This window comes from Panulirus ornatus, chromosome 17 (assembly GCF_036320965.1).
Source record: "Panulirus ornatus isolate Po-2019 chromosome 17, ASM3632096v1, whole genome shotgun sequence".
NCBI lineage: Eukaryota > Metazoa > Arthropoda > Malacostraca > Decapoda > Palinuridae > Panulirus > Panulirus ornatus.
Window position 1 is genome coordinate 16,181,102 of NC_092240.1, and position 21,336 is coordinate 16,202,437.

Genomic DNA, 21,336 nt, shown 5'->3' on the forward strand with positions numbered 1-21,336 from the left:
GATGGTTGCATTCCTTATGATAATTGGATCAATTGGTTGTAAAAATTGTGATACCCCAGCAGCTGAGTTAATCCCGATATATCTTGTATCATCAGCGAACAACTGACTCACTTCCCAAGCCCTCTCACTGACAACAGACTGCATACTTGCCCCTCTCTCCAAAACTCTTGCATTCACTTCCCTAACAATTCCATCCATAAACAAATTAAACAACCATGGAGACATCACGCACCCGTCGCAAACCAACATTCACGGGAACCAATCACTTTCCTCTCCCTACTCATACATATGCCTTACATCCTCGATAAAAACTTTTCACTGCTTCTAGCAACTTACCTCCCACACCATATACTCTTAATACCTTCCACAGAGCATCTCTATCAACTCTTATCATATGTCTTCTCCAGATCTATAAATGCTACATACAAATCCATCTGTTTTTCTATTTCTCACATACATTCTTCAAAGGAAACACCTGATCCACACATCCTCTATCAGATGATAATGGGCAGTGCAATCCTTTGATGTCTGCCAATTCAAAAAGGACATAATTTGGTTGCTTACTTAAGGTTAGACATCATGGTAGGCTCAATAGCAACACAAATGGGTTATAAAATGAAGGTGTATTGCTGGCATACAATTGTGTAATTACTCTTTATTAATGGGTCACGTACTGTATATTCAGGTGATTTATCATTTTAGGGAGGAAAAATTTTAATTGAATCTACATGTTAATTAAAACATTTAAATCTTGTAACACTCCAAAGTAATATAAGATATGGTTGGGGTGTTGAGAATATGGAAGACTTCATTTCCATTAATACAGAGGGGAGAAACTACAAATTAGGAATGACAATAACAGAAAAGAAATATATGCAAGAAAAAGGTGCTTGATGTGAAAGTTATGACAAGGGTATGGGTAATGATCGAACTTACATAGGAAGAATTAGCAACAAATAAGTATAAAGCAATAAAAAAGAAAAATGACTTTCTTCAAACTCCTTCAAAAAAAAAAATTTCCATTTTTGTCTTTTGTTTCTCCCCCCCTTAATACGACTCATAATTTCTTGCTAGTTTGTGGTGTCCCTTAAGTTTATGCTATAAGTTTTAAGATAACTTAAGATAACTCTCTTATCTTTTCTCTTTTTCTGGGACATAGTGTAAGTGAAAATTGCATCACTAATGTGATAGTAAAAGCTAGAATATAGAATTCTTCATGTGGTGTTTTAGGCCCTGGTATTGGGCCATTGATTGCAAACTTAAAAATATTTGAATAAATTACCTTGCTATGGATGTACAAAAACATAAACTATTTATGATTTGTACATGTATGACAAGTCGTCATTAATACCTATTCTCTAGGCATCTGTATAATAATTTCTCATCATTCCACAGATCCCTTGGCACATATGTATTCGGCTGCATTTTCCCATATGGCTGCAGCAAGTTTAGGAGGGTACCTGTCTGCCTTAGCAAGAAGGCCAGAACCAGAAGCTCCTTCCCCTTCACAGCCTCCACCTACTTTATGGCCGCCAGATCTTGGTCAGCGTTCACCCTCCCCACCCTCAGAGGACTCAGCAGATGATGTGCCTTCAGCACCATTACACCTTGTGACGGAAGAAGCCAGTCGCCGTCGTCGAGAAGAAGAAGCAGAAGAGCGTAGGAGAGAGGAAGAACAGCGACGCCCTCGTTCAAGATCTCCACGCTCACATTCTCCATACCAACATTCACCTGTGCCACGTCTTCGCTCACCACTTCGTCAGAGGTCTCCATTGCCTTCTCCACCCCCTTTGTCTCCTCTTACACCACCTCCAGTTCGGGAGCATAAACCAACCGTCAGCGCTACTTCAACAGCTGCTGCTTCAGCAGGAGCCACATCTCTTACTGGGACCAAAGCTGGGCCAGGCAAGGTACGCTCTGGACCCAAACCCAAACCATCACCCCTTTCAATTGAGGCTATTACTGGATCTCCACCAGTTTTATCACCACGTCAATTTTCAGCATCAAGCCTAAATACTCCATTAGTAAATCTACCCTCACCCCCGTACAGTGGTGTAGGTACAAAATCTCCTTACTTACCACTTCATTTGTGGTCGAGCTTAAGCCCCTTAGCCAGCCTGAGCCCACATTACGGGTCACCACGTAATCACCATCATTTCACTTTCCCTGCATTGCCGCAGTACTCACACCTTCCACCACCAGTGGTTTCACCACTTCTACCCACAACAGCTTTTGATTTTTCTGCACTCACTTCACCTACAGAGAAGACAGCCACTGTGCCAGTTCTCCAATGACCTGAGGCTGTCCATGCTGCCCGCCCCAGTCACTCTCCATGCTCTACAACCCCCACAACCACATCCAGTGCCAGCAGTCTACCACCTAGGTAGCCCTGTTGGAAATTAGGGATAATGTAGGTTACTGTGGATGAGTTACTTTTGTGCCTTCAGGATGTGGTTCCTGTGGACTTAGTACAAAATAAGACACATTGAGTATGGAGTGCAACTTTCTCTGTGGTCAGGTTACAAACGGTGGTGGCATGGACACATGGTGCTAGGAAGGCTCTAGTTAGTCCCTCTCCTGCCCATTTAAAACATCTAACTTTGTTCAACCCATAATGGGCAGGTTGATTTTAATTTTTAAATTTTTTTTTAACTTTCCTGTAACTCTAGTTAAGTGTCATAATAGTTAAACCTAAATTTGCAGTGAACTCGGCGAAGTCCACCTTAATGGGCATTTCTCGTGTACACAGATGACAAGGTCACAAAAGCATTTGACTGCCGGGTACTTTTTTCTTTTGCCAGTGAGCATAAGACAGTACCTTTGCCCACAATTTGAAAATTTTGGGGCTTAAATAGATGATTTGACAACCAGAACAGGTTTCAGTTGAAAATCAGTGGTCCTGCTTACTAGGGGCATGATTAATTATAGTACCAGGAATTATTTTCTGTTTTGGGAAAATTATATTCCTCATACAGGACCTCATTTTCTACTGTGTCTGGTAAAAATTGTACAGACTTTATTATTGGTTTATTTTATTTTCCTACGGTGCTTTCATTGTAGGTTTATCATAATAGGTTTGAGATGACCACTGCTCTCATACTTCACCAGTTGATAACTCAGAGGCATTATAATTTTCATCTCATAAGTTCAGTTGGCTTCTTATCTTTTTTCTTTTGGCTGTATATATGTTGAGTGAGAGGAATTAGGCATTAAGGTACTATATCCACAGAGGTGGTCACTCCTCATTCTGAGTTCCTCAACAACTGACTTGCTGCCCAAGGAAAGAATACTACCTTATTTTACATGTTTCTCTAAATAGCTACCTTATTTTCATGGTACTGACAGTCATTCATTTTCAAAAAGTTGCCAATTTCTTGATTATTAAAGATAAATGAGGACCTTCATCTCAGTTTTTTCTTCATAAACTAAGTATGTTGACAATAAATGGGTGCTATTAGGGCATTAGCCTTTCCATCTGGTCTTGTTAAAAGGCCTCCATTATCTTTCCCTCATCTTTTCAACGCAGTTTATGCATTAATTTGATATTTTATCATAAGCTTTCAATCTCTTATCTTTGCCAAATTGTTTTTATTCATCCTGTAACTTATTTCATATAACTTAACCTTGTTGAAAGTGTTGTTTTCATATGGGTAACATTTTATTACTACCTCTCGAGTCCCACACCAGTATCCAGAAGTCTACTTAGAATACTCTTCTCTGTCAAATACTTTTTATTTTTAACCTCTCTCTTGATTACAGTCCTCCTTTTCTAAACTTCATCTTTTTATGTAAGTGATGTACAAAATAAATTTCTTTGTTCTAAATCTTTTGTTGGGTGGGGATCTATTTTATCATAGGCAGTTAACTTCTCGCTCATCAGTTAGCCATGGTTTATTTTAAGTGTTGTTAGTACTTTATATGGCAGTTCAATTACATTTGGAAATAGCCAGAATGGCTAAAATTGATGCGATTTATTGTGTAACAAATAGATTTTCCCCATATGCCTCTTGTGTAACATGACAATCAATCTTCAACTGGCAACATCATGTTCACTTTTCATTAGTCATATAGTGTAATAAATCATTAGTTTAACTATTCATCATTTTCATTCTCATGTCTCATTACCATGGTGCCTTGAGTTTGAATCGAGTTGTTACAAGAACTTTTTTCAAGAAAAATCCTTCGTACTTGTTCATCCAATTAATAATGTAAAAAATCATAGCAGTTAGTAGTAGTGCAGTGTTATTTTGCAATTATTTGTTGGATATTGAACTGTGATATTGCAGAATAATGACGTCATTCATTCAACATTCCTAAAGTGAGACCAGTTTATTGTTGGCCAGTGTTGGAGTGACGTGAGGAAGCCAAGTATTTTGTTACGTGTTAATGACACGGCCATTCCATTGACCAATAGGGTTTGTCCATTGGTGTGTTTTTGTATTGTCTTGTTGTATGGAATGAGAATGTTGTGTTCAATTTTGTATGCTTAAAGAAACAAATGTAAATTGTTAAAAAAGATATGAATGCCTTATGTAAATAGTTGTACATGACTTAGAGCTGTTAAGTTAGTGCCTGTATTGTGTTGTCCTGACAGAACCTCCTTGGGGTGAGTTCACATGTGTTTATGGGACCCAGTAAGGCATTTGTTAATTTCAGAACATGCAAGTTGATTAGCAGGTCAGCATGTACTCACCCTAATAGTTCCATTTATGAAGTGGGTTGGACCTTTAAATTGTGGGCCCTCCACAAATATTCCACAAGATTACCTCGGGACTGATCCAGTGGTCTATGTACAGTTAATGTTATAGGGAAAGCTTAACCACTAAAAAATATTTCAGCAGATTATGCTGTATTCCCTCCCTTTTTTTTTTTTTTTCATTGTACAGAAATAAGGTAAGTAAGCTGGACCCTGGATCTAGCACAGTAACTTATGTCCTGAACAATTTTTTGTCGTGAGAGGCAACATTTAAGCCAACTGCATAATGTACCCCGTGCCATAAATGCACCAAACACCTCAGGAGATGTACAATTCAGGTTGTTTCCTGTTATTATTGAGGCTAAGCTAAGTAATCAACACAGTCATAAGGGAAGAAGAACAATTTGAAAATATCATTTGTGGTTATGTGGTAATATAACCAAGTTTTTAATAAGAAACCTACTGTAACATACCCTAACAAGAAATTAGCTTAGAGTGAAATCTACAGTCAACCAAAATTACAAAATAAAGTGCCAAATGTAAAGATTTATATTTAACTCAAGCCCAATATTGATGGAATAGCAGCCTGTTAAAGTGTTTCAGGTAAAAGAAGAGTAGTTATGCCAAATAAGTTTGTCATGATGTCTTCACGAGTTGGATACCTTCATTGTGTGATTTACCTAGAAATCTGAAATAGGATCATATTTTTATTCTTGTCTGAAAAAATACTAAAATGCAGAAGGAGGTTGCATAGCTCAAGTATTTTTATTGTACTCCCTTTGTGATATACAAGTGCCATTTGAGAATAAAATGGACCAAATTTTAACTTTTTTTCTTTATACTCTAAACCTGATATGCTGGATAACGTTGCCAAATATCACCCATGATTTGAACTGAAAAATCTTCATATTTTTTGTTTCCATTAATAAAATGTAATAAATTCATGGAAAAGTGAGTTAACATTTGATCACCATTTCCCACATTATAGGAGTAGCACCAGGAACAGACAAAGGCCACGTCTGCTCATATCCAATTTTTAGCTGTCATGTGTAGTGCAACATAACCACAGACATTCCTGATATGGCACAGCAATATAGCATTGAAGTTTATGTGATGATCCTCTATTGGTGGTGGAAGAGGGGTGAGTCATTTAAATTTTCTATTTTCCATCATAAAATGTAAGAAATTATACTGTACATATGTGGTCCTGTCTGTCCATCTATCCTAAGTCTGGAGATATGGTGAGAAAACTGTCAGACACATGATGAATACCCCCATACACAGTTGCTAATAATCCACCCATTTCATGGTGGGATAAAGACTGTAGGCTGATGGGGTGAAATTTTTTTGGGAAAGTACTTTATTGTTAAGCAGAAAGGCTGTTCCAGTAATAAAGGGGGTAAGGAGAAGGAAAATGGCAAAGTCATCATAACACAGAACAATGCCATCCAGAATTCAAGATTTGACAGTGGTAACCAGGAAGGTCACGGTGATAGTGAGGAAGGGTGTGGTAAGGAGGGAATGGTGGTGGTGAGGGAGGACATGGTGGCTGGGGTGGGGGGAGAGGAGGAGGAATGGCAGCAAGACAGTTTGTGGTATTCTTTCACAGGAGTGAGCAGACTTGGGGTACAAACCTGCTAGTAAAGTACATGTAAAGGTAAAGGATATATACAAACAAGTGAGCTAAAATTCCTCATCTAGTCATGGCACTGGCACTGCTGTATGGATGTAGATCCCCAACAGTGAAGGGTGTGCATCAGCTACTGTCAATGTCTGAGGCACCAATGTCACTATCCATGCTGCCCAAACAGGAACTGACCAAGGCAACACTTTGTGGCCATACAGATTTCAGACCTTTTTGTGATTACTGTGGCATAATATGTTTAACCCTTGTGCTGTGGCCAGTTTATAAGAAAAAACTTCACTAGCCACTGTGCATACAATCATAAATCTTGAATTAGCCGCCTCTGTCTTGAGGCAACAATACAGCCTTTAATACATGCATTGGCATCCAAACACTGTTACCAGACACTACAGCCTATATTTTTTTCATACACTTTTCAGTATATTTTATTGTTAGCAGAAACACTGGGCCAGCAATATGGGTGTTATGGAGAGGGAAAACTGCAGGGTGAGTGATTATACCACAAAGCAATGCCATCCTCAATTCAGGGTGTGGTGGCCAGGGAGAGTGTGGTAGCTAAGGAAGGTAAGGTGGTGGTGAAAAGGAAGAGTGTGGCATGATGGTGGTGAGGAAGGGTATGGTAGGGAAGGAATGGTGCTGGTAAGGGAGGATTTGGTAGCCAGAGTTGGACAGAGGGATGACAACGAGGCAAGTCAAGGATATCTGTATGATATCAACACCCTTAAGTAATCATTTTTGAAGCTTCAGTTCTTGCAAGATGAGAGTAGTGATGAAAACCCATATTAATTATTTTTGACATATCTAGCAAAAATACCATATACACATGAATATCCAACACAGCCATGGCTATGTGGCATGAATTAGGAACAGACAAGAGCATGATCAACATACAGTAAGCTAGAATATTGTAGGTAGTATGCCAAATGTGTGATTTTTGAGAGATTTGTGCTAGTTATCATGTGAACATATGATAATGGTGTTTAGGTTATTATTTTGCTTTAGAAGGTTTAGGGCTAGAAATGTGAATCAAAAGGAAAGGAGGATAGAAGTTTGAGATTCTGATGAACTGTGATGTTATTACTTTAATTCCAAGGTAATTCACATGAAAAGGTGGGATGCATAAGTGAAACTACACAGTGAACTTTATGCACATGTCAAGCATGCACTAATATAAGCTGCCACAAAATATGTGGTCATGTAAGATTTATTTCAATAACCACATGGTTTATTTTCATAATATTTGCATAAAGTATTTGACCAAATGCTGATGCATGGATGTGAAATGCAAGTGTTTACAGGTCAGGACAGTAAAAAATTATAAGCAGGAGGGAGAGAGAACTTGCACAGCATATTTGGAAATGGGAAGATGGATAATGAATGAAAAAGGAAGAGGTGAGGATATGTGGTGTAAAGAAATCATTACAAAGGAAGATGAATTACATGGTCATGTGGAGTGTAAGGCAGATGATAGGTTGGTCAAGAAGATATGTAGTACTGGATGTAATAGAGTAGAGGGTATAAATAAAGGCAGACCACAGAAGAGATGGGCAGATGCAGAGAAAAATAATTGAGGCTTAGAATTTTTCAGATGTAGATACTAGAGTTGATAGGGGATCAGATACACTAGAAGCATTTCATGAATAGAAATATTGATCTCACTTGAAGAGTCAACCAAGATTTCAAAGTGAAAAAGAAAATAAGCACTGTATAAGTGTGGAACTCAGTATTTACTTCAGACACACTGGGCATGGTTTGAAAATGTTTATTAATGATTTTTGAATGCAGTTTATACTTTTCTCACCCCACTGAAGTGGAAATGAAATGATGATAGACATTAAAAATACATTTGCTGTAAGTATTTGAGCTGTTAAGTTAGACAACAATGAACGGTATAGCAACTAATAAGTGATCAATATACAATTAATGACAGTTGACTGTGTTTTCTTTATTTAATGAAGAAAATAAATTTCATATATTGTTCCAGAGAGCAACTAACGAGACACACCACAAAAGAGGAGTTTTGAAATTAAATAAGATATGTTCAGTGAATGAGGAAATTATCTTGCAACTTTTGAACTAAAATGTTTTCAGTCACTCTATAAGAGAAATTCTGTATTTGGATAAAAAATGCACAACTGTTCGTTAAAGTAACACTGTGACAGTAATATCAACTTCCAAATTATTGTAATATGAATCTATTGTCATATACAAAGTTAAAGGATCATGTATGACAGATATGTGAACGAGGTTTTACAAATGATGTAAGAAAACTGGTATTTCCAGCACACTACACAATGTAGGAGAATTAAAGATTCTGTATCAAAATACTCTGAAGTATATAACCAAAATCATGCTACACTATTTTAAGAACATCAAAAACTAGAATTAAGATAACCATTCAGAGTTCCTTTACATCAATACAGAACTTAATTATTAGCAAGGAGGGACTTGATATTGGATGGCAAACCTGCACAAGTCATGATGCATGATGCCAAGGTTATAATGTCTTTACATGGAGTATGAATGTGAGTTGTTATGGAAGAAACAACAGCAGCACAAACCTCTTGACCTCCAAGCACCAAGGCTGCAGATGCCACAACAGATCCAGCTAACAGCATACGATCTGCTATTACATGAGCAAATGCTGCCCTGTAATAGAAAAAACATCAATGGCAAATTATATCAACTATTAATATGAAAAACATTCAATGAAAATATTGTAGCAATATGTGGGTATTAAGTACAATAAGATTTTTAATATATGTAATACTATCACTGGGGATAGGGGAGAAAGAATACTTCCCACGTATTCCCTGCGTGTCGTAGAAGGCGACTAAAAGGGGAGGGAGCGGGGGGCTGGAAATCCTCCCCTCTCTTTTTTTTTTTTTTTTTTTTTTTTTTTTTTTTTCCCAAAAGAAGGAACAGAGAATTGGGCCAGGTGAGGGTATTCCCTCAAGGCCCAGTCCTCTGTTCTTAATGCTACCTCGCTAATGCGGGAAATGGCGAATAGTTTGAAAGAAAAGAAAGAAAATACTTAAGCAACTGCTAGATCACAAGGAAAATAGGAAGGGACCTGATGTAGAAAATGCAACAAAACCACATTGGATCAATCGGAGGACTTAGAATTTCAGACCTTGGTATACATGGGTTGACATGCTGTCAAATGAGTGAACCAGGGCATGTGAAGCAGCTGGGGAAAACCATGGAAAGGTCTGTGGGGCCTGGTTATGGATAGGGGGCTGTGGTTTTGGTGCATTGCACATGGCAACTAGAGAATGGATGTGAACAAATGAGGCCTCTTCGTCTTTTCCTGGTGCTACATTACTATGGCACGAAATGGCAATCAAATATGAATAATAAGTCCAAATAAGATAAACAACTGACATGAAAAAAACGAGAGATATGTGATTAGAAGCAGGTTTAAGGAGTATTTTTCTTGTAGACTACAAAAATCAAAATCAAAGCATGCCTTTCCTGTGAGAGCATAGAATACAGCCATTTATCCTATGTGAAAGGAAATTCAAATAGCTAGTTGGTATGTAGTAGAACTTGACACTCCCTCTTTCTACATACCCTTGGGTGTCTACAAACCTGATGCGGATTATTTATTCATATGCTCCATAATAACTTCTGTGACAAGCAACCTAATCAAGGTGAAAACATGCAAAAGCATATCCTACCCTCGGGAAGCATTACAAACCCCATCTTAATCAATTTACCTCTAGTCTCCCAGTTGTTTTCTGTGGTGAAAATGTATTTGTGACCTACTACTAGTATGTGGTGAGACATTCCAGAGCCAAGACTTCATCTTAAAAAAAAAAAGTAATTTCAAAAGTTATCAATGTGGATTCTTTTATAAAAAAAAATCAAATTTCCAGGCCATACGAATCATTCTAAAATGAGCCCTGCATATGGTTGTTAACTGCTGTACTGGGCATAAGCCTGTTAATTTCATTTTTTGCATGGATCTAATCTAATGAATAACTAGAATAATTCTTTAATAAAGAACCCTTTAATTTCCCAGGATATTTTTCAATAAAGATTGTTTTAATTTCCCACCAATACTCGATGACTTTGGCTGAGCAATATTTTTTTCTTTTGTCAGGTTAATAGATGACTCAGCTCCTAGGCATGGGTACTGCTTGTCTCCATAGTAAACTTGTCATCTCCCAATTATACCTTACCTAATTATGTCTTGATTTTACAAGTGATTACATCCACAAATATTCAGACATCCCAGCCTGAGCCTTGAGGAGGATTTTACCTCCATGGCTCATTCATCTATTCCTCATGCTGCCTTGCCTGTGCAGGAAGTGGTGAACATATAAGAGGAAAAAATGAGTATGTCATCCACCATAAAAGAGGAATCTTTTGTGATAACAGGTTTTTAACCTGGGATGTGCAAATGACTATAACAATACTGTTTTACTACTGGACAGTGCATTACAGGAGACCATACTGAGAGTCAGAGTGGGGGAAAGTGTTAGGCAAAGGTGCCTTGATGTCTTGTCTTGGTGGCAGAAGACTCAATTTTCCTTATATTTTGGATAAATGGTATCTCAGTGCACCCCTCATGCAAAGAAACTTTCTTCTTCATATGCAGTCATTCACACATCCGAAAGAAAATATTAATTCTTCAATTACTGAGGGTGTTTTCCTTTCTGTCCCTTATTGCAAGGAGGTACCACTAGACATCAAACTAACAATGAGCCCTTAAACACTAGGGCACTACTGGCTGGAGGTTGGAACCTCAGCCTTGACATACTCAACATATTCCTAACTGCATTAGGTATTAAAACAGCTGATCAACTTCCTAAGAGCCCAAGAAATCATCTCAAAAACAAGATGAGTGGGTGGGATATATGCGACTGTTTCCTTGCTTTGTCGTTACTGAACATTTGAGTTAACATGTGCTGGTCCCTGAGCAATATCTCTCCTTCCCTGGAATGCCGATATAGGAAAATAAGCGCTGATAAAGGAATTACAGTGGCAGAAAATCCACACATGGGAAGAATTCCAGGCAAACCACAAAACTTGTAACAGCATGTAAAAGCATGCAACATGTAACTCAAGAAAATATTAGAAAACTGCAAGCCGTACTCTCTGAAATAAGATAACAGATGTGTTTGAACAACACAGGATCAATATTAATATCTGTTCGCTAAATATGGTGTTTAAGGAACATTATGTTGTCGCCCTGTATCTGTCCGTGGGCACGTTTTTAAGCACAGTAACTTAAGAATACCCTATGGCGGTGATGAATTTATTAGATTTTGGGGCTTGTGCTTGCATAAATTTGAATATCACTGAGGAAGACAATTTTTTTTTTCCCAAGGACTATCGTGTACCCAAATAAAACAAAATGCTGCATCATTCAAATCGTCACTTTTTCAGTCTTGCAGCCTGTCTATTAACTGGTTAAGTGTATAGGAATAACACTAGACAACCAGCCTTTCAGAGACTGACTGGCTGTCAACCTGCAATTCAGCTACGGTAGCAAATACATATTATGTCACTTAGCAAGGCCAAAGGGTTATAACAATATGTCAGGGGTTTGAAGTAAGGCACTTCTGTATTACTTTGACTACAGGTCAACATTTATCTTGGCTTACCTATTATCACACTGGGTTAGAAACGTCAACGTGCAGTCTAGGATAAGTTAACTACTGTAGTACTCTGTACTACCCTCCCTTTCAACTCACTTGTGTTTGTTTGGTATACTTGGTAAACCAGTTAGAGATGTATAGAGTTCTTGGTAGACTTTTTCATGGTTGAGATACACCATGTCCAGTAGACTTACAGACATTTCAAACAGATCTTCAGGCGAAACCGGTTGAATGCTACCTTTCTTGATCTTGTCAGTAAAGTTAGCACCATCACCTTCCCATAATCCAACCACTGAGATTACCACTCCAATGTACACCAGTAGTGAACTATTCCGATGACACTGAAAACAATTAATGCAACATGCAGTATTAAGGCAAAGCTGGAACACTGTAAGAGACTGAATTAAACAAGAATCAAATTCAAGAAAAACAAAAGCACGAGAGAAAGTTCAACTGATCAATGTAATGGAAATACTTCGTGCATGGTGTTTTGTTAACGGTGTACAGAAGGATGTTATGGCTTAACAAGGTACCCAAGAGTAGACCCTTCTGCTGGTACGGGTCTCTTCTCCCCTCGAGTAACAGATAACCCTCTTTGATCTCCGGGGTAATTAGCAGCTTCGAAATTACCCTCCTCCCCAGTTCCAGTGAGGCTGACGCCTCCCACCCTTTACGAGCAGTTACTTTTACACCTAAGGTTGATTGCATTTTCTAAATGACCAGAAACACTCAAAATCAAAGGGACTGGAAAGAAAACCAAGGTCATAGATAAGGGGTTATAGAAATATGTTCATTTACTAAACGAACACCACAGAGGAAACCTTTTTTGACACTGAAATATGCATTTCATACGATTATCACGATTATGCCATTAAATAAATGTACATCTATAAAATGGGCTGGGTTAGGGTATACAATTAATGTATACTATAAGAGCTTGTGTCCTTTTACGCCACTGATTTGCCATAGCACTGACAACTTACTGAAAGCTATAACTAGTATCAAACAATCAACATGACACAAGCTCGTTCCACCATACCTTATCCAATCAGCGGCCTCCTCGCCTCCACAATGACGTCATTATCCCGCCGGTTGCCCAGCCGTGCAGAGGATAACCGTCATGGTAAATTTCCGGACCTCCAAGCACTTCGGACGTCTCATACTTTTAATTTTACTCTTTACGGAGTGTGTGTGTACGGAGGACATATGTCGAGGCAGTGTCATATCAAGATATACAACCGTTAAGTGGATGTGATTTTTTTCTAGATATCTGGAAACTTAATATATCAGTGTTGATTACTGTGACTGCTAATCCGGTGTGAAGCTCAGGGCCCCAGCAGTTCCTTTATAGATTCGACCGTTTCTGTGATAAAGTATCCTTTCGTCCGAGTGGAATTAAGGAATCTATATGCATACGGTAGAGGTATGTATATAAATGAGTACAGACTTATCACTGTGTTTCTCATGTGGACAATATGGGAATATGAGGTGATTCTGTGTAAATTCTAGTCGCAGTCAATGAGGACCGCTGTACGTTATTTTACGCCACGTTCGTCTTTAGGCTTGTCTTTGAAATATGAGGGTATGTGATTGTAAAGATACGTAATTACTCGCATGTAGTTATTCTGTGAAAATACATTTAAGTTGTTAAACAATAAATAACTTTTACAAGCAAAACACTGAATTTCTTCCATAAACAATACGAATGAGCATCCCTTGTGGAAAATTCCGTTTTCTATGGATAGGTACACTATATACTATAACAACTTATGCAGCAAACTAATATCATTGACGAACTCTACTCTCTTAGGGATAAGCTCGATACAGAATCATATAATAGGCAAATCATACGAAAACACTAGACAGAACTTCACTGTTCTAGATTATCGTGTTAACCTCGTTTTTCTCTTTTTCGAATCATTGTAGGTTTAAAATGCATAGGCCTGTTATAGGAAGGATAAATAGAGGAAGTGATGTGAATATGTGCCGTTCGAGCAATGGCATTATATATCATTATAAATCATGAACAGAAAGCATGTGTCAAACAAGTAGGTTGATGGCTGACTGAAACTCATGTTGAGGTGATACGGTTGTGTGATCAAGTTTATGGCAGGCCCTTCTCAAAGTCAGTGCTTGTCGAGGAAGGGATAAGGATGTTAACTTACCCTAGAATCCAGCTGTTCTAGTACACGTCTTTCTGAGCGGTTGATGAGGCTGGTATGAAAATTCACGTCCATTTGCTTGAGACATTTCTGCACCATTAGAGACGTAAGGCACTGTGAAAAAGCAAAACAAGTTTCTTAGGTCTTAGTGAAATCAAAGACTGTCTACTCGCTCTTGAAATGTCAAGAACCAGTTCCACCTAACCCCTCACCAGTCCTTCCCTGGCTCACCCACGGCCAATGAGGGGGTGGCGTACCTGAGGCCGAGATCCATGAGCCCGGGAATTTCCTGGGATCTCATAAAATGTTTGCATATACCGAAGACTAGTATTCACATTTTGTGTGAGCCTACATAGTTAAAATATCCTTAACACACATGTGAATAGACACTACTGAACGGTAATAAAAAAAAAAGCTGTGGATAAAAAACAGGATGACTAATGGAGAAGGGAATGGGACCCGAAAGAAATTTTGTACCCGATAAAATTCCTCTCAGAGGCCCTGGGTCAACCGAACCCTTCACAGCTCCTCCCCAGCCCCACTTTATCCCATCAAGCCCCTCACCAGTCCCACCCAATCCTGCTTTGTCAAACCCAGCCCTTTTCCAGTTCCACATTTTCGCTCGCCTACAGATGCATTACTTTAATCAAAGGAACTACAGTCCCACACGAGTTTTTCTCCTCTTTTGCCACATTCACAACGTATCGTTGCTCAAATGTATCTGCACACATTACCAAACAATACGATATCCTAGAAAGTGTTACCGTGCACCGTCTGCTCTTTTTTTTTTTTTTTTTTTTCCAAAAGAGGGAACAGAGAAGAGGGCCAGGTGAGGATATTCCCTCAAAGGCCCAGTCCTCTGTTCTTAACGCTACCTCGCTATCGCCGGAAATGGCGAATAGTTTGAAAAAAAAAAAAAAATCAGCGAAGCTGTATGTTTTTCAGCAGACGAAAGTGAGTACAGTGTGTCAAGGGCCTTGCTCGTTTATCATTTTCTTACACCAGCGTGGGGCGCAGCCTTGCCGCTGTAAGAGCCCAGTAAAAGCGGTCCTAAGGGTTGCACAATAATAATATCGGATGGGTGGTGACTGCAGTAACCAAAGGGAATGTCACGAACATGATAGATAATGTCTTGAATTCAAAATCCACGAGTGGAGACGACACGGTTTCTGCGCGAGACCATCAGGAAGTGGGCCTTACCCTCTTGTGGCAGTCGAGCTTGGAGGCTATCATGACGCACGTGAGGACCCTCAAAGGTGCCTGATACTTCACCCGCTTCGTCACCATCTTCATCAGGCGGCTCCTCTGGCGACCTTCCGTTGTCGTTGACAAGACGTGAGCCAGCAGACTCTCCATATGGCCCAGCATGAACCTACAGTATATAACTCGGCGTAATGAAAATGCATAGTTAAAGGAAAAAACTAAAGATAAAGGCGAACACTAATTTGAAAATTATGCTATAATGACAACAACGCTGATAAACATGCACTTGTGTTGGCTGGACATACTAGAATGGTCTCGTTTTTTTTTCTGAAACCGAGATGAATCTGAATAAAATGACAATGAAGACTGATAATGAAACATCAGTATAATCTGATATCTATTATGGAAGAAACTGTTTCATGATTATTGGGTATTTAATGAAATTGCGACGACGATGAAAGTGACTATGACACTGACGGTTACGTCGACGATAATGATGATGAATGCCGAAAATGACGACGATATCTAATGATGGCGATGACAATGAAAATATGTCGCGCTCGATGTTGACTCCATGGGTTGGAGGGAAGGGTATGACGGTGTGTGGGGATATGGAGGAGCACGAGTAGTGTGTAACGTATGTCTGTCGTAATTCAAAACTATTAATAGTAATGAGTATACTATGGTGATCTACCAGTCCGGAATTAATAAAATATCACGTCATCTAATTTGGAACATCAAAGATCCAGTGAAACCCAATGAAATTTCCTGTAATTTGACCTCTGGTATAATCCCAAGTGATATATGTTTCTGTTGCCCAAGTGGTACTAATACACCCGTGCAGGTGAACAAATGAAGAAGGGTACGAACTGCTGAACCACACACATCATGGACTTTGAAACCAGTCATGGACCACGCTTAACAGACTTCACACAATCAAACAAGATAAACGCCAAGTACAGAGAAGGATAGCAAACGAGAGGTTCAATAAACGTATATCTACAAAATCTAAAGGACCAAGATGAATCATTAAGCAAGGATAAAACGGTAAACTCTGGTGGATGAACCTCAGTCACTATATAAAGCCACAAGATACAAGGTAAAGTAACAATAAACTGCTACATAAGTCAACAGCTTTCCAATACCTACGAGCTAAATTGTTCCACTCACCTCTGAAATAGGTCGAAGGCAATGTACCTCACTTGGGTTGTGAGTCGGAACATGTCAGTCACGTGCCATATGAACTTCATGGAAGACTCCATGTGAAGCACTGTGAGGCAGGGGTGCACCAGACGTTTCTCCCGAAGGTTCTCTGCCAACAGCACCTGCAGCGTCTCCTGCACGTGCTTCTCTGTCGACAAAACGGCTTTAACATCACTGCTAACCATATATACGTGACATGATGCGTTAAGTAATTCCATTCTATTTTCATAGCTCGTATAAATAAATGTAACTCATATCCGGATTGTGAGGGGCATAGGGAGAGTATTGAGAGGCCCCTTTTGCCCTCTCCTCATGTGATAATGTTGGGAAAAATAAGGAAAACTGTAGTGGGAGTGTGGATATATTGTCCCTTTCATAAAAAAAAACTATTGTCAGATGCGAGTTTGTACGTTTGAACGAAGAACGAATCGCAGGCCGGGGAGAAATTTGTATAAATGCTTCATCCAAGAAACGTGGTTTCCACTTAACTGTATTCAAAAATGTTCTTTAAAGTTCTCTACCCTGGCTTACAAGTAGAAACAAGGCCTTGCTGTCGCTGGGAAAAAAATACAAATTTTAGATATATTAACTGAGTATGAAGCAACAACCTGCATTGTTGCACGTCGTGGCTACTTTTGAAAGAATTGCTTGTTGTTTGAATGTTTAATTAATCCTGGGACTTAAACAGAGAACTCTGGGAATAAACCTTAACGAAACCTATTCAAATGAAATTACAAGAAAAAATTCTTTGCGTGCGGCAATGAACTTGACCTCTTAAAATCAGTAGGACCCTTCCTTGCCCTATGTGTAAAACACCTCTGAACTTTTTCCAGTAGAGCTAAAGTAACTTGAGCTGAAATGAAACACTTTACTCGTGTGGAAGTGACCCTGAACTTTTGACTTTAAAGGAACCTTTCTTATTCGAAAGAAATCGCCGTGTGATGAGATCCTTCTCGCTAGCCTTGAATTTTTTGGTGGAAATGCGTGTTGTAGAGGGCGTAGGAGTGTGCTGAAGACCCTTCCTTCCTGTATTACTTTCCAAAAGAAAGAACGGAGCAAGGAGCCAAGTATGGATTTTTCCCTCTAAAGCTGTCATTTGTTCTTGACACTACCTCCCAATCTGACATACACCCATACGCGCTCAAGCACAAATATTTGGACGCGTGGAAAAATACACACGCTGACGCATGCACACGGAAACAAACGTGAGCAAAGAAACATAAATGTGCGGACCCATACGCACATGAGAATACATGTGCACATAGAATCATATGTGTGCACACACACGCACGAACATAAACTCTACAAACATCACACAAAACTACAATAATATTTTGACGCTTGAAAAAAGGAGTTTGGCACACACTGGCCCCATGTCGTATATCTAATGTTCTAATATTGATCCTTATCTAATGCTCAATAAATTTACTGATTCTTGGTCCACTCCTCCAGTACTTTATCACTGTAGAATTTTTTTTTTTCACATCTATACAGGATTTGCTAAGTTTGTTATTCTAGCCCATCGCATAGATGTCCGTACTGTTTTCTCATACTAAGATTTCCCTTCTCCAGTAAGTTTTGTTGGCCAATTTTCAAAATTATTGATGAGTCGATGTTCCTCATGGTTTATCCTGTTTCTCAGCTTTCTTTTGTTGATTACTGACCATTTCCCACAAATATCCTTATTAGAAGCAAATGTCGAAATCTAAATAACGGTTCGCAGCAAACAAAAATTCGTACAAAGATGATTTGGTAGCGTTCAGGCGGCTCATTTAACATTTCCGATTTATTAGATTCATCATCAATCGTGATCATTGTTGTGAATTTCTTTTAGCAATTCTTTTGAAGCAGAACACTGCATAACCTTCATGTTGCAATATGAATGTGAAGAGATAGTAGAGATTCCGGAGAAGCGCGCCATGGTTGAAATTATGACCATCGGGTAAACGTCATTCACAAGTTTTTTTTTTCTTCCTAAAGATGAATCTAGGACCGTAGCACCCAAACTGGATTATATTGCGACTAGTGACTAGTTAGGATGGGTGGGCGGGACGCTTCGCCTCCCTCCTGGGGGAAAAAACGGAGTTGGATATGAAGCTGCGATTATTAATCTCGTTTTTCTTATACTGAAAATATTTTCCCCACTTTTCTATTTCATATATTATATTGTTCAAGAAAGGTGCTGCAGATGACCAGAGCGTCAAAGTTCCTGAGATTGATCGAAAAAAAAAAAGGCTTTCCAAGTGAATATAAAGAATAATCTAAGTTTAAGGTAATGATATATGAATTTCAATGAGTGCAACAACTTCCACAGTTAAGTCCACAAAGTAGCACATACACATCAATTGGATTCTTAATGACTGAAACAAATGATAGACTCATGGGAAATAATAGCAGGAGGCCAACCTTCGCTCTGTAAAGGGAATCGGGCGCCATTACCAATAGCCCGCATTGTGAAAACGTGTGTAGTATTCACCGTACCCAGTGACAGGTGTAATGGTATATGTGATTATTTTGACGTGTTTATAATTTCACTGTTGACCTTGAGCAAATCGGTATTCTAAGCAAGATATGTTTTATATCAGTTTAGTTAAAATATGAGGTTTTTATTAACTTCTTAAATGGTATTATTACCGTTTCAGACATCCAGCGAGTTAGGCTCAGTTTGGTCGATTCTTTTTCTTTCGATAATTCTTGATTGGATGTTTTGTGGATGTTCTAAACTTCATTTCTATCACTAACTACCTCATAAACCATCTGAAAAACATAATTTCTGTTTCCAAGCAGGTGGATGTCCGAAACGTTAATTTTACATTTTGAAATCCATTTAAATTCTATAAAAAGTCGATATATTTAATCTTCTATATTATAGTCTGAGAAAATCCGCTTCTAGTGATCTTTGTTGTTGAAGCGACAGATAATTCTAAATAATCAATTATAGTCGATAAATGAGATATTCTATCTAGGAGTCTATAGATCTAGCAGTGGTGGTACAAGGAAAGCTAAGAAAAACGAAAAAGAAAAATACCCATTGCAACAAGTTTCGAAGGTGCCATGACACAAGGCAGCCTAGCTATTGTGAAAAATACGAAAAATTGCATTTCTTTTAACTTTACTCATGAAAATTGTGCCATAACTAAACATGAACGTTATGGCAGAACTACGATAACCTGTTTCCGAAGAATTATATGTATATCGACGTAAATCAACAACAGTATAGAATATTACTCACTCAACTCTTCCGCCGTAAACAACTTGTCACTCGACTGGAATGAATATGAAGGTGGAGTGGAAAATGTTAAAACTCTACCGTCTTCCATGCTGCAGTGACAGATAACCTGTGGATCCTTGCTGTAAAAACATTTACTCGATGATTCTTCAGAAAATCAGTGATACTGCAAGCAACGTATCCGTTTGTAACAGGAAGATGATGCTTTCATTATATATCCAGTTGGCTAGCGTATGGAACATATGTTTGGAAACTGAAAATGTTAAGTAGTTTTTAATTATGTTAATCTACAAAAGTACAATCATCATAATTATAATTTACAACAATATAAATATAATGAAGTGGAATATAACATCTTTACCGAACAGTCGTTACCGTAAGATAGAAATAATTTTTTTGTATGTGATCAGTACAGGATCCAAATTACGCAACCTTGGAAAGATGGAAGCCAATAATTTATCAAATAACCAGCGCCTAGAAACCAAAACCTAGACAATTTCGGTTTGATAAAAGTGAAGAATGAAATTATGTCGATAGGCGTGTTTTACCTTGGCAGTTGGAAATATAATAGGTTATTTAGCATCATTCAACCCTCTAGATACCTACAATTTCCTGCATTTTGTTTAGCATTAGTCACTGTCCTTCTTTCTATTTACATTGTATATTTAAATAAATTCTTTGAAAATCTATAGTGTTTAAAGAGTAGAGCTAAAGTTTGGCATAAGTACTGTAGCTTCAGCCTACAATGAATGATCGCTTGGACTTGGTCGTTACGCAGTTTTCCCAAATATATACTGAACTATATATCATATCTTTACCCCCATTGTATGTGTAACCGAAAAATAGTGAAGAAATACTGTAGGAACTTATTATAATGTGTTATATAATTCATGAATATCCTTTCTCTTCCGTCCCATTGAAATACTACCAAAGTTGGATTTTTTTGCCAAACACTGCAATAACGGTAATGAGTTGATATAAGAACAAGTGTAGAGACGCTTCCAGCATTGTGAGGCTGCGTCTTTTTTGCTGTTGATAGTGAATGCTGGTCACATGAGCCGCGAAGTATGACGTTGGAGTAACTGGGTGGTTGATTGTTGGAATTTAGGCCTACTCATAGCAGGAGACAGATAAGAACGTCATTCTCAGGTTATAACCAGTAATCGACGAATGTCATCAATTCTCTGATGTTCAAGACAGTTGTATGACCTTACACACCCCATATTCACATGGCTCAAGAGAGCGAGGTTTCGCGGAACATGTAGTCTAATCTCGGTATAAAAACACTGACGCCGCGTAATTGAAATCACATTTACCCATTGGGTTGCATAAGCTTGTGCCTAAGGCTCAGACACAGCTTATGTGGAGTAAAAAGGTCCTAAGTGTAATGTCTGGGACAGTAAGATGGGTTTGTTTGTGTAAAAACCCTTTTTAGGCATGTCGATGGTCCGAGAACGCTATAGATAGGGAAGGTGCCCTGTCTTTGTTTCTATACTGTTGTTGAACGACACAGGCAGCTGAATACTTCCTAATCATATACGCATTTTTAACCCTGACGGAGGATGGTAGCCGATGGCCAAGCCAAGAGCTCC

The 21,336-nt window shown here is 38.6% G+C and overlaps 2 protein-coding genes across 10 annotated transcripts in view; one reads left to right on the forward strand and one right to left on the reverse strand.

The window, feature by feature from the left end:
* Nucleotides 1-5,522, forward strand: part of LOC139754578 (uncharacterized) — a 305,334-nt gene extending 299,812 nt beyond the window's left edge. For all 9 annotated transcript variants that reach the window (XM_071671964.1, XM_071671969.1, XM_071671967.1 and 6 more), the window contains one exon: nucleotides 1,396-5,522. In XM_071671964.1, the coding sequence (XP_071528065.1) occupies nucleotides 1,396-2,294 (899 nt within the window). In that variant the 3' untranslated portion in view covers nucleotides 2,295-5,522. The remainder of the gene's footprint in view (nucleotides 1-1,395) is intronic.
* On the reverse strand, nucleotides 4,853-20,104 carry LOC139754579 (cyclin N-terminal domain-containing protein 1-like). Its single transcript, XM_071671970.1, has 6 exons — nucleotides 19,748-20,104; nucleotides 16,483-16,663; nucleotides 15,310-15,481; nucleotides 14,113-14,223; nucleotides 12,044-12,288; nucleotides 4,853-8,990 (listed from the first exon to the last, which is right to left on the reverse strand). Exons 1-6 carry the CDS (start codon nucleotides 19,833-19,835, stop codon nucleotides 8,768-8,770), a joined length of 1,020 nt encoding a protein of 339 aa, XP_071528071.1. The 5' UTR covers nucleotides 19,836-20,104; the 3' UTR covers nucleotides 4,853-8,767.
* Between the last annotated feature and the right edge of the window lie 1,232 nt (nucleotides 20,105-21,336).

What these genes read in the sequence shown, in the direction of transcription:
- LOC139754579 (XM_071671970.1), bottom strand. Translation starts at nt 19,835, where the DNA reads ATGGAAGACGGTAGAGTTTTAACATTTTCCACTCCACCTTCATATTCA. An exon ending in AGCTCGACTGCCACAAGAGG is followed by an intron (nt 14,224 to 15,309) that starts GTAAGGCCCACT and finishes GCTTTTTCACAG; the next exon opens with TGCCTTACGTCTCTAATGGT. An exon ending in TAGAACAGCTGGATTCTAGG is followed by an intron (nt 12,289 to 14,112) that starts GTAAGTTAACAT and finishes AATTGTTTTCAG; the next exon opens with TGTCATCGGAATAGTTCACT.